The 12,992-nt window shown below is 47.3% G+C and overlaps 1 protein-coding gene and 1 long non-coding RNA gene across 9 annotated transcripts in view; one reads left to right on the top strand and one right to left on the bottom strand.

Annotated features, from left to right (window-relative positions):
* The window catches only part of CPSF6 (cleavage and polyadenylation specific factor 6), a 31,575-nt gene extending 30,200 nt beyond the window's left edge, over positions 1-1,375 (bottom strand). For all 8 annotated transcript variants that reach the window (XM_070622028.1, XM_070622030.1, XM_070622032.1 and 5 more), the window contains exon 1: positions 1,194-1,375. In XM_070622028.1, coding sequence (XP_070478129.1) covers positions 1,194-1,253 — 60 coding nt within the window. In that variant the 5' untranslated portion in view covers positions 1,254-1,375. The remainder of the gene's footprint in view (positions 1-1,193) is intronic.
* Positions 1,376-6,072: 4,697 nt separating this feature from the next.
* On the top strand, positions 6,073-12,713 carry LOC139083653 (uncharacterized). The gene is made up of 3 exons (XR_011540542.1): positions 6,073-8,117; positions 8,254-8,374; positions 11,715-12,713. It is a non-coding gene; the product is annotated as an uncharacterized lncRNA (long non-coding RNA).
* The last annotated feature ends 279 nt before the right edge of the window (positions 12,714-12,992 follow it).

Below are 12,992 nucleotides of genomic sequence, written 5' to 3'. Positions count from 1 at the left end.
GGCCCCCTCCACCGGCCGTGCAGCCTAGAGCAGGCCCACCCCAAAGCACGCGCGAAGGTTACAGGACACCCCACCAAGAGGCCCTGAAGGAAACCCCAATTCCTCCTTTTCTGCGGATGGAAAGGCAAAGACGGCCACTACTGAGCACAGCCTTGGACCCGGACCGCAGGGGCGGCCCTCTTTCGGATGGAATGCGACGCTCATTCAATAAACACAGGGAAAAGAAGTTTCCTAGAGCGCTTTGTCTGATGACCTTAAAAGCACGAGAGCCCGCGCAGCCCCAGATAACGCTCCCGCAGCCCGGGCATCGCACGTCCCAGCACAAACGCAGCGAGACCAACAAAGATGCTACGGCTTAACGTTTCACTACAACGGGTTACGTTTAAACGTTTCAAGGGGGCGGGACACGTTTAAAGCCAACTGGAAATTGTTTTCTTTTCTAATATGTAAACCAGGGCACCAAGCCATTCCTGGAAAAAAAAACAAAAGGCGCGGTGAGGATTTCCAGCTTCCCCTGTTTTTAAAAAATCCTGAGCCCTAGGCACGAACAAGATCCTCAGTGGAGGGGACAAAAAACCCAAAAACCATGAGCCCGTGGGGTTTTATTAGGCTTCTCCTACGGACCTGGAAAATACAAAAAATAAGGCCTTTCGGGGCGCCGCAGGAGGCACGGTTCTGTCTCCAATGTGTCACGACGCGAGGGGCGAAGGCGGGTCCCCGCGAGGACGCCCCCGCCCGGCCTCGCCCCGCGCCCGGGGGCGGCCGCGTCCCCGGCCCCGGCCCCAGACCCCGCGGACGTGCGCGCCGAGCAGCCTCCGCGCGGCCGGGAATGGGGAGGCGGTGGGCACAAAGGGCCCGGGCGGGCCGGGCGCCCCGAGGCGAGGCCAGCGGCGGGAAGGCGGCGCGCGCCCGGGCCCGGCCTCCCTCGGCGACACGCGGCCCGCGCCCGGCCTAGCGCGGCGGGAAGGCGCCGCCGCCGACAATGCGGCGCGGGCGGCGGGCGCGGCGAGGGCCGGGGCTGCACGGGCCCCACCTCCGCGCTCCGGCCCCGCGCCCGGGCCCCGCGCCGCCCGCCGCCCGCGCAACGACGCGGTGGAACGAGGGCCGCGGCCGGCGGCCGGGAGGCGCCCCGCGCACGGCGCCCGCTGCAGCCCCCTCGCCCGCCCCGCCGAGCCCGCGCGGCGCCCGCGTACCTGGTTGAACTCCTCGCCCACGTCCGCGTAGATGTCGATGTGGTCCACGCCGTCCGCCATCTTACTCGGCCTCGGCCGCCGCCTCCTGCAGGCCCGCCCGCCGCGGCAGAGCAGCGGGTCGACGGCGCGGGGCGGGGAGCGGCGGGCGCGCTGCGTCACTTCCGCTGCCCGAGGACGCGCGCGCGGGCGGGGGGCGGGCGGGGGGAGGCGGCCTCGGCGGGCCGGGCGGGCGCTTCCGGGGCGCGCGCCCGAGCGTCTCCGGGTCGCGGTCCCTCAGCGCGGCCGGCGGCGCCCTCAGACCGGCGGGCCGGGTCTCGTGTCCGCCCCCCGGTCGCCTCCGCCCCGAGCGCGGCTCCTCAGGCGAGGCTCCCGGACGCGCGGGGGTCGGCGGAAGGCGCGGGCCGGGGGCGCACGCCCCGCAGCGGGGAGCCGAGGCCGAGGCGGCGCGGCCGCGGGGTCCGGCCGGCGCGTTTCCCGCCCGGCTGTGGTCCGAGGCGTCCGCCGGCGGAAGCCCCCCCGCCCTGCTGCTTCGCTCACTTAACTAGGCCGCCAGCTGGAGCGCGTCTGGGGGCGACGGCAGGGCCCCAGGAGGCCGGGCCGGGGCCTGGCGGCCGGACGCACGGACCCCCTCGGGCCCTTCGCGGCCCGGGGCGCGTGACCCCCGCTCCGGTTCCATCCGGAACCTGCAGAGTCGCGGCGGCAGCGTCGGCCCCGCAAGGAGGGAGGTTGGGGAGGGTTAGACGGGTTAACAGGCAGAGCCCCGCGCTGCTGTGCCGCTGGGAAGTAAGATGCCCTGTTTCCCGGGGGCTTCAAGGCAGCAAAGAGCCGCTTAGGATCCGGGGCGAGGGCGTGTGTTCCGTGGATGATGGGGTCGCCGCAACAGCGGCCCGTCAGATGCCACGTCCACCGCGGAGCTGGGGGCGGGTTGCCCTCCCCGGCGAAAGGGACGTTGCAGAGATGCTGCAGGATCCTGGCGGAGGGAGAGCCTGGGGTGTCCGGGTGGGCCCGCGGTGATCCCGAGGTTAAGTGCGGGAGCGGGGCGAGGGGAGGAGCCGTGAGGGTGGAGGCCGTCCGTGTGCCTTCACCGCCCCTAAACCGGATGCCCCCGAAAAGGCAGCTGCCGGTGCGCCTGCTGCTTTCGGGCCGTGGGGTTTTCCCGCTGGCTGCTTTATAAGGTGTTCTTCTCGTAGGTTTGATTTCTGCTCCTGTGCTATGTATGTTTGGGAGCGTGTTCCTTTTTATTTATGGTGCTTGAGATACACCGGACCTCCTGAATGTGTTGATCAGTGCCTTTCATGGGTTCTGGGAAATTTTCAGCCGTTACCTCTTCACATGCTGCTTCTGCCCCCACTTTCTTCTCTCCTTCTGTAACTCCAATTAGGTGTCTGTCAGATCTTTTCCATCCACTGTTTCTCTTACCTTCTCTTTTTTTATATTTTCTAGATTACTAATTCTCTCTTCTATGGTGTTAAACTTATGTATTGAGCTATTTTGGGGGGGAGAGGGAATTTTAGGTTCTAGAATTTCTACTTGATTCTTTTAAAAATCTGTTCGATTCATTATTTTTCTTTAAAGATTGGCACCTGAGCTAACATCTGTTGCCAATCTTTTTTTTCCCTTCTTCTCCCCAAAGCTGTCCAGTCCATAGTTGCATATTCTAGTTGTAGGTCCTTCTAGCTGTGCTATGTGGGACGCTGCCTCAGCATGGCCTGATGAGCGGTGCCATGTCCAATCCCGGGATCCGAACTATCGAAACCCTGGGCCGGCGAAGTGGAGCACTCGAACTTAACCGCTTGGCCCCAGGGCCGGCCCCTAGATTCATTTTTATAATGGCTAACTCTTTGCCAAAATTGTCAATCTTGGCTTTTATCTCTTTGAATATAGTAGGCATCGTTGGTGTCCAGTCTGGGTCTCTGATAGGTCCAATATCTGGAGTCCCAGTGGGTCTGTTGTAGGTTCTTCGTTCTAGTTATTTGTTGTGTATTGTTTAAGCTGGTTCTTGCTCCTGTTGTCACCTGTCTTTGTATGCTAGACATTGTAACAGAAACACTTGAAACCCTAGTGAAACATATGATGATTTCTTTTCCCCACAGAGGATTTCATTTTCTTCTGGCCGGTGCCTCAGGATGCCAACAAACAGGATCACTCTAATCCAGAGCGTTGGGCACTTGGGGGGACTGATTTAGTCTGGTTCACTCCACCTTCCAGGGTGCTGTCCTTCTGAGGACCAGCTGAAAACAGGTTTACCAGAGTCACCACTCTTGACAGGTCCTAGACTCCATATTTTGTTCCCTAGATTGCTTCTGAATCTGGAAATGCCCCCAGGGCAAAAGTGCTCTGCATGTGTGGACCCTGTCCTCTTCTGCTTCTTGGCCAGCTAATTTCTCACTCACTACCTGGTTAGCTTTTGATGATTTAAAAATGTTGTTACAGGGTACCTCCATACTTGGCAATGTTCAAAAAATGAAATATTATTATAGATTACAAAGGATAACGCGTAATAATAATGACAACAATGACAAAAAACTCTACCACTTATTGAGTACCTTCTGCGTACCAGCCTCTTGGTTGGACCTCTTATAGTCCTTAATGTAAGTAGAGGAAAGATTGGAGACTTGGGTTCTTGTCCTGGCTTGACAACTGATGAGCCAAGTAACTTAGACAAGACCAACCTCAAGTCCTCCATGAAGATCCCTCTCAGTTCTTAAATTCTGTTATTCAAATCTACATAGAATTGAACGTCCAAGGCGCCTTGGGAGGAACTTGCCGGTGGTATGTTAAATGTTGCAGAGGAACTTCCTGCTAGCCCACCTGCGTTAGTTTCCTATTGTTGCTATAACAAATTACCACAAATGTAGTGGCTTGGAACAATGCAAATTTGTCATCTTACAGTTCTGGAGATCGGAAGTCCCAGACGGATCTCACTGGGCTGACATCAAGGTGTTGGCGGGGCACTCCTGGAGGCTCTAGAGGAGAATCCGTTTTCTTACCTTTTCCATCTTATAGAGGCTGCCCACATTCATTCTTTGGCTGTGATCCCCTTCCCACAGTTGCATCACTCCAAGAATATAAACAATATAAAATCAAAGTATTTTAGAAGAGTGGCAAAGAGGCTGGAAAGGAGATAAATAATGTTCTAAGGTTCTCTGTACATCTGCAGCTTCTCTTTATAGAGAACTTGCTCTCCGTTTCCTTGCACGCGGCTGTGAGACACTGGCGTCCTCAGCTCCAGAGTTCAGATAACCACCATTCCAAAAAATGGCCAGCTGTTTTAGTTTCAGTTACAAAATCTAAGGAGAAAGCAACTGACTAGCTCAGTTTTTATCGGAGTCTACTCCTAGTCCAATCAAGTTTGTCTAGGGGTGGGGTGGCAGAGTGAAAATGTGGCTTGCAAATTCTACTCTGTCAGTTAGGAAGGGTGGAGAATTGTCAGTGAAAGACGGTTGCTTTGAGCTAAGCAGACACCCCAAAGGTTGTGTAACACGTTCCACCTATTGGATGGCAGCACACAGACGAAGGCCTGATGGTTGGGAGAGGCAGATTCAAATCCATAAGTATTTAATACATGCTGTCATTCTGGCTTGCTCCAAATAAGCCAATGTCATAATCTCTGTAGGAACATGATTTTGGTTCTAAGAGACCACAGGCCATAGTTTAGCCCTGTGGTCCCCAATCTTTTTAAAATATTCCTCTCAGTATGACCTTTTTAAACATGCACCCATAATATATGAATATGTAAATATTTTATTAAGGCATTTCATGTGAACATTTTTATACCGTGAACAAACATGCAAATATAAAATTTTAAAGAGTGAAATGAACAAGATTTTTAAATGTCTTGCTAATCATAATGGCTTCATATTATCATTGGTGGATGTAAATCCATATTTCAAATAGTCGTCTTGAAATTTTTGAGCCTCCTCGTGTCAAGTCTGGTTACATCATCGTTTTCATCTCAGTATGTGGCTGACAAGAGTTCGTACCAGAAGTGGACAAGTGTTGGCTCTGCCGTTTTCTTGTATTTCACTTGTACTTTCATTATTAGTATCAGTTATTTACCATGGTTTCTTAGGATTCTTTTTAAGACACTCAGGCGTTTTGTGATGGTTAGCTTAGTTAAAACTGGAAAATATAATCTATGAGTTGATGTAACTGGACTCTCAAACTGCCAGCTGTCATAATATACTATCACGTGAAGTGTATTAAGTGCCTGTGTGAGGGATCCCTTTAGAATCCTCTGCATTGGAAGGGGAATCCCCCTCTTTCCTCAGGATTGCCCTCAGTGAGAGGGATTATGTAGAAAGTGAAAGAAGTTAATGATTCAAAGCTCCTCGCTTTCATGGGCCCCTAATCCTTTCCATTCCACTTTCCCCTCTGTCATACATCCATCCTTCGTGTTGGATGGGTGTTGGACTGGCAGCGGGCATCTTTTGGGATCTAAGTGGAAGCTGAATGGGCTGGTGCATTTAATTTGGGTTTAATGGAAAAGATGTATGTGTAAGTTATCATTAGCCTTCCTGATGTAGGAATGCTTTCCAGGAATATTTTTACACTGCCGACTCATCTAGCTCCTGGGACACGAAGATGCAAGGCCAGAGGTCAGATCGTCATCTGAGTGTGTCCAACCATGCTGGGCACTAGGAGGATGGGGGTAGTGGAGGAGAAACAATTCGAAATGTATGGAATCAGATACTGTTCTTTAGAGAATTTGTCTAAAGAGACATGCAAAATTATAAGTGGAAGATTTGGTTCTCATTAATGCCTAGTCAAAATGGAAGTCTCTACTGGCAGGAATACACTAAATAATGAGGCATATAAAATTAACAACTCACCACACATTTTTTCTTTCTTTTTTTTTTTTTAGATTGGCACCTGAGCTAACAACTGTTGCAAATCTTTTTTTTTCTCCCCAAATCCCCCCAGTATATAGTTGTATATATATATTTTTTTAGTTGTGGGTCCTTCTAGTTGTGGCATGTGGGATACCACCTCAGCGTGGCCTGATGAGCAGTACCATGTCTGCACCCAGAGTCCAAACCGGCAAAACCCTGGGCCACCAAAGCAGAGCATGCAAAGTTAACCACTTGACCACGGGGCCAGCCCCCCATTTTTTCTCTCCTTATGAGAAAAATCACATGAAATTGAAATTTCTGTGTTTCTTTTCTTCTTCTAAATAACAATTTGCTTTCATTCCTTATTTTGGATTCATAATTTTTTGTTCTTTTTCTTTAAGAAAGCTCCCAAAATACGGTTGTATCAGGCCACAAAAAACCTAGATTCATGCCTGCCACATACCTGAGTGACATGAAACCATTTGACATATGAATTAAGTAAGAACAATAGTGTCAATTCATATATTAAATAGTCGTTAAACTTAATTTTTCAATTTTTTAAATAAAAAATATAAAAGTATGTGGTCTAATATGTTTCCATATCTCAGTGATGAGATTTGTATGCTCCCCTTCAGAGACAATGGGTCAAACCAACTATTTTGCTATGGTTGAATAAGAAAGGCTTGCTGCACGCCTAGAAAAATGGGGCATCCCACCCTCCACTGCCTCTCCTTGAATTGGTCACTCACACATTTCAAGCACTGCACTTCTGTCACCAAGTTCTGTTAGACTGAACCATATAAAATTGTAGTTTTTATAGGTCAAAAATGGTCTAACATTGGAAAATTCATAGGTTCACCATAGTATATCATTTAGGATGCATTCAGCTGCAAGTAAAAGAAACAAGACTCAAATTGACATAAACAATAAGGAAACATATTGTGAGGATATTGGTGAACTCACAAAATTGACTAAAAGGCTTTAGAAGCAAGTTTGGAAAACAGGCAGAAACCAAAGAAGGCAAAGTAGAGGTTTGAGACCCAACTCTGTCATTTTGACCCAACTGTGCCATTTTGAGCAAGAGTTACTTAACCTCAATGGGACCTGTTGAAAAAAATGGGGATAATAATATCTACCTCAAATGGAGCATTAGGTTAAGGATGAGAGGAATGGAAAGGGGCCAACAATTATTGAGCATAGAGTAATGTGTGCCAGTCCCTGAGATGAATGCTTTATATGCATCAACTCAAATTAGAAAGTATATGTACAGTGTGGGGGATGGGGGAGTTGGTAATCCTTAGAAGCACAGATATCACTTTAGCATTCTCTGGGAGGATGTGTCAGTCACAACCTAGCAGGAAAGAGATGGCACACTCAACGGGAAAAATGGAGGAGAATTTAATGGAGTAACCATTTATGAGGGTGTGGGCAGAGTTAGGAGACACCAATAAAGGATGATGAAGCACTGTAGGGCAAGCCTGGAGGGACAAAGGAGTAGTCAGCAACTAAAACTCAGGAAGAGACGTGTGAGAGCAGGTGCCCGACTCTGCTGTGGCCTGCCGTGGAGGCACAGTGCAGAGCACCCGGAAAACAAAGACCTGATATTACTCCTCTCTCGACCTTAGACCTCCTAGTAGGGCCTCCCATCAGTTAAACCCAACTGGAAGTCAGAGGGAAAGAGGTACCATTGATATGGTCCAAGAAGGTCACCCACTGGGGCAGAGAGCAGGGTGGAAAAGGGTGGAAAGTGGATTCGCAGGGGCAGAGGAGAATATCTAGCACAGAAAGTGTAGAAATGAGCAAAGTTACCTCGTATATATGTTCTCTTGTGGGATCAGAAAGATTTAATCCACCTGTTTGGAGACCAGGGACTTCAGAGAAAGGATCTTTCTAGGCTGGGCTTACATCAGAACCTGCCTTGTTCTAAATTCTAGCTCAAGGGTGATGAGATTAGAGTGTGTTAGTCAACTCTGATTAAGCCTTCCACAAGGCCAATTCAGTGATTAAATTAACAGTGAGCACTTACACCAGTTTTTAAAAATGTCTGCTCGTCACTCAAAGTCAAGAAGAAATGTTGCATCTCAAGAGCTAGGTAAGCTGTTATGGAGCATGGGTTCTGACTAGCAAGCTGCTGTATCCCAAACTCCATCTCATTTTCATGGATCCTCCCCAAATTAAGCTAATCCTGCCACTCACCCCTTTTTCTGTATGTGGTCTCTCTTCTTCAGTAAACAATCCCGATTACATGGGGCCAGGAATGGAACTACCTAGATCAAGTTACAAACTCTGCACTAGCCTCCAACAGCATTAAGATGGGCCTTGGAAGCAAGCAGAGCTGAAGAAAAGAAGGTAGGTGATGAGGAGACGGAGGAGGACGATAAGCCCTTCTATCACGCTTACTATTCTGTGAATTCCTTGAGGTCAAGGAACACATTTTACTCATCTTTATATTCCCATAGCATCTGGAAGAATGCCTTAGTTGTATAAGGTATTCAATGAATCTTGACTTAATTTAATCAGTAAAAAGAATCAACAAATTTCAGAACTGAGAAGGATCTATGAATCCAAGTCCCCCCTTTTTTTACAGAAGAGAAAACCTAAACCTAAATAGGTTGGTGGTAGAGCAGTGTTGGTCCCACTATACAAATCTTTGAATAAACAGGCAAAAGTAATTGGGACTGAAATATAGGGGTTTACTAGGTAGTGTTGAAAAGAATGAAAGGAGGGACTGGCCCTGTGGCTGAGTGGTTAAATTCATGCACTCCTCTTCGGTGGCCCAGGGGTCACGGGTTTGGGTCCTAGGTGTGGACCCAGCACCGCTCGTCAAGCCATGCTGAGGTGATATCCCACATAGCAGAACTAGAAGGACCTGCAACTAGAATATACAACTATGTACTGGGGGGCTTTGGGGAGAAGAAGAAACAAAAAAGAAGATTGGCAACAGATTTTAGCTCAGGTGCCCATCTTTAAAAAAAAGTGAAAAAAAATGCAAATTGTGGAAAAGCCTGGGCTCATTCAGTCTCAAACCTCTTGAATTTTCCTTTAAATATTTCTCAAATACTTTCTATTGTACTATTATTATCCTGACCCAGGCCTTCATCACTTACATCACCAGCAAAGATAATCTATGCAAGTACTAATTTCACAGTGGGGGAAAGTGACTTACTCTAGGTCATAGTTAGAATGGATGCATTTTGTTCCCTCCTTAAGAACCATTTTTGAATTTTGCCTGAAGTGGGAATGGAATCCTGATCTACTGGGAAACACTGTTGCCTTAGTTTTCCTCACTTCCTTTGCAGCTAGGACAGCATTGTGACCTGGTTCTGGCCAATGCAACCTCGTTGGAATTCTGCTAGGAGCACAGGAGAAAAGTGTTTGCTTTCTTCGTACGTAGGATAGATATAAACTTTCTCCCTGCCCTCTCCCTTTTTTCAGCCTTGAATGTAAACTTGGTACCTAATGGCCTTATGGCAACCATATTGCAACCAAGAGGCAATAAATATGTAGGCAAAAGCCAGCATGATAAAGAGAGTAGAATAGACAGAGATAGCCTGTGCTAAAGCTCTGTTCTGGAGTATGATAGAGCTATTAAATAACTTCAGACGTTGTTAGAAAAAAATTGTATGTTATACTGTTATATATGTTAAATACATTATTCAAAAAATTAAAGGTAACCTCCAAAATCAGAGAGACATGATATATAGCCTTCACACCAGGAGAAAAAAGGTGGGGAGATGGAAATTTTTGCTAATCTAACTGGAACCAGGAAAGGAGAAAAGAAAGAAAAATAGAAGTATAAATAGAAAACACAAAATAGGATGATAGTGTATGTCCAAATACATCAGAACACAACCAGTGCATCTCCAACTACACTCACCAATTCAAAGACTTAGGTTAGGGGCTGGCCCGATGGTACAGCGGTTAAGTGCGCACGTTCCACTTCAGCGGCCTGGGGTTCACTGGTTCAGATGCCGGGTGCAGACATGGCACCACTTGGCTAAGCCATGCTGTGGTAGGCGTCCCACATATAAAGTAGAGGAAGATGGGCAGAATGTTGGCTCAGGGCCAGTCTTCCTCAGCAAAAAGAGGAGGATTGGCAGCAGTTAGGTCAGGGCTAATCTTCCTCAAAAAAAAAAGATTATCAGAGTCAATTTGATGTTGAAATCGTCCAGAAGACATAGCTAAGCAAAGACTTGCAGGAGGGTTGAAAATGAAGGGATACGAAAGGAGCAGCAGGAGGTACTGGCTGAACCACAGAGAGCATGGCTCTATTAAGATCTGGTAAAAGAGAACTTAGCCACTAATAAAAATAAAGATAGGAATAGATCCTTTAAAGAAATGTAGGAATGCATGAAAAAGTACAGAGTAGAAGAGAAATCACTGTGTAGAGGCAACTACTGTTAACATTTTGGATATTTTCTTTGAATATTTTCCTTTGCTTTTTCCATGACTGGAAATAGCTGTGTATTTTTTTATGCCATAGAAAATTAATATATGATAATTATGGAAAAATTTTGACAATGCCTAAAAGTAAAAAGGGGAAAATAAAAATTAGCCTTATACTCAGAGCTAATCCTATTACCATTTCACACATATCTTTCCAGATATTTTGATGCAAATGTATAAATATACATCTTTTTAAAAAAATGGCATTGTAATATATGCCCCCCTTTCACCCAAGGATATAATGTAAAAATCTGTATCAATAAATATTCCTCCATATCGCTTGAATGCATATATATTATCCATTGTGTAACTGTGCACTGACATTTCTCAATGCACATTCTCACAAAGTTGAAATAATACTGTGTATCGTTTTCCATCTTGCTTTTTTCACTTACTATAAAATAAGCAATTTTTCATGTTATTGAGATTTTTTCATAAAGATAAATTTGAATGATCAAATAATATTTTATGTCTGTGCATAACTGACTTAGCTTATTACTCTATTGTTGAATATTTAAGTTGTTCACAATTTTTCACTTATAGATGCTGCAACAATAATCACTTGTCAGAGTAATTTTTTTTGGTTAGGAAGATTCACTGAGACAGCATCCGTTGCCAATCTTCCTTTTTTTGCTTGAGGAAGATTAGCCCTGAGCTAACATCTGTGCCAATCTTCCTCTATTTTATATGTGGGTCACCGCCACAGTGTGGCTTGACGAGTGGTGTAGGTCCTTGCCCAGGATCCAAATCTGTGAACCCCAGCCACTGAGGCAGAGTGTGCGAACTTAACCACTACACCTTGGGGCCAGCCCCAGAGTAATTATTTTAATGAGACTTAAGTCCCCTAGATTTTCCCCCAAAGTTATTCTAAATTCAAGGAAGTCATCAGCAAGGCATTAATTGAATGTCTAATTAGTAATTAATACTTATACAATGAGCATATTTGCCCTGGGTAAGTCAAATTTATGATTTAATAATGTTGAATTGAATTGCTGATTACGTCCTTCATAGTACAGTCAATCTTCTTAGGAAATCTATGTGGATAAGACAGTGGCTTCTGTTTTATAAGATTTGAGCAGCTTCTTACAATTTTTAGGTGTTACAGCCTTTTCTAGTTGCTTCTTTGCTTTTTCGTTATTTAATGGGGCAAATCTAGGATTTATTTGATGCTAAGTCTTTGGTAACATGATCCCCGATTCGCAACATTGTTCTTCCCTGAATCTCTGCTTCTCTTCTTCCTGAGGACTGCTGGGAAGGCCCCGTTGCCTGAAGCTGTGATGTCCCAGGAATCAAGGGAGCAGGCCCAGCATGGGGCCACATGAGGAGCTGGATCTGCAGACTGAGGGTGAGGGGCAAAGGCAGACATTAGAAGTCAGAGAATTGTGCCAGGACTTGAAAAGCCAGGAACAGAAGAGAGATTTGATGCAGAGTCTGCAGTCTGGGCCTGTTTCTGCTGGCTTTCTGGCATTTACCTCCATATGGTGCAAGGAGTGGGTTCAGAGTCAGGAACAGCACTGTCACCCACAGGCTCCTCCTCACCCCCCTCACCTTACCTGCTTCCGTGGGTTCGGTGGTGTCACAGCTTCCCTATGTTCACAAGGAGGAGGGCCCTGTGTTGGTTTCCCGTGGCTGCTGGAATAAGTTACCACAAACCCAGTGGCTGAAAACAACGCAGACTTATCATCTCACAGTTCTGGAGGTCAGACGTCTGACGCGGGTCTCACTGCCTGGAAGCGGGGTGTTGCCAGGCCTGCGCCCCTTCCTGGAGGCTACAGTGGAGAGTCTGTTTCCATGCCTTCTCCATAAAAGATCAGTCCTCGGACTTAAAAGATGTCTAGAGGAAACCTTTGGCTGTGTGGTTGCTTGCGTGGAGGCCACCAAGCCTGTACCACAGACGTCCCTTTTGAAAACTAAACAGCCCCAAGGAGGATACGTTCTGCAAAGCCCACTTCAGATGTGGCCACAGAGAAGAATGGACAGGAAGACCCTCCCACAGGACAACACCTAGGGTCATGGAGAGGAAGGGAGAAGGATTCAAGGGAGAGGTTCCCACCTCCCCCGCCCACCCACTCCCAGGCAGCAAGAATAGCAACGCCAAGTGGGATAACCTGGGAATTTACTCCAGTCCCAGGGCAGGAACACTGCAATGACTGCCCTGCTGGGTTTGATGACTGCTGTGAACCACAGGCACCTGGGTCTTCCCCATTCGTCTCTTTTTCAAGTAGATTGTTTTAAAAAAATATATAGGCTATCCCATTCCTGCTCTACAACTTATAGCAGAAAGATTGGAGGCAAGGAACTTGTCTTCTAGTTTATAGGCTGCCAGACCATAAGGAATTATATGTGGACATCCAGAGATTGTGATTTAGCAGGATGCAGAAACTGGATGGGACTTTGGTGGTTTCTGACCCCAGGGAGGAAACAAATGTGTGGAGGAAGGGTGCATGTGGATATTGTGGTGGCTACAGGGCAGAATAGGCCAGAGACCGTTAGTGGCCCCTCAATAACTCTTCTTTCTTAG

The sequence above is a fragment of the Equus przewalskii genome, chromosome 5 (genome assembly GCF_037783145.1).
Source record: "Equus przewalskii isolate Varuska chromosome 5, EquPr2, whole genome shotgun sequence".
NCBI lineage: Eukaryota > Metazoa > Chordata > Mammalia > Perissodactyla > Equidae > Equus > Equus przewalskii.
Note: the sequence above shows the minus strand (reverse complement) of the source record. Positions and strands in the feature narration are given on the sequence as shown.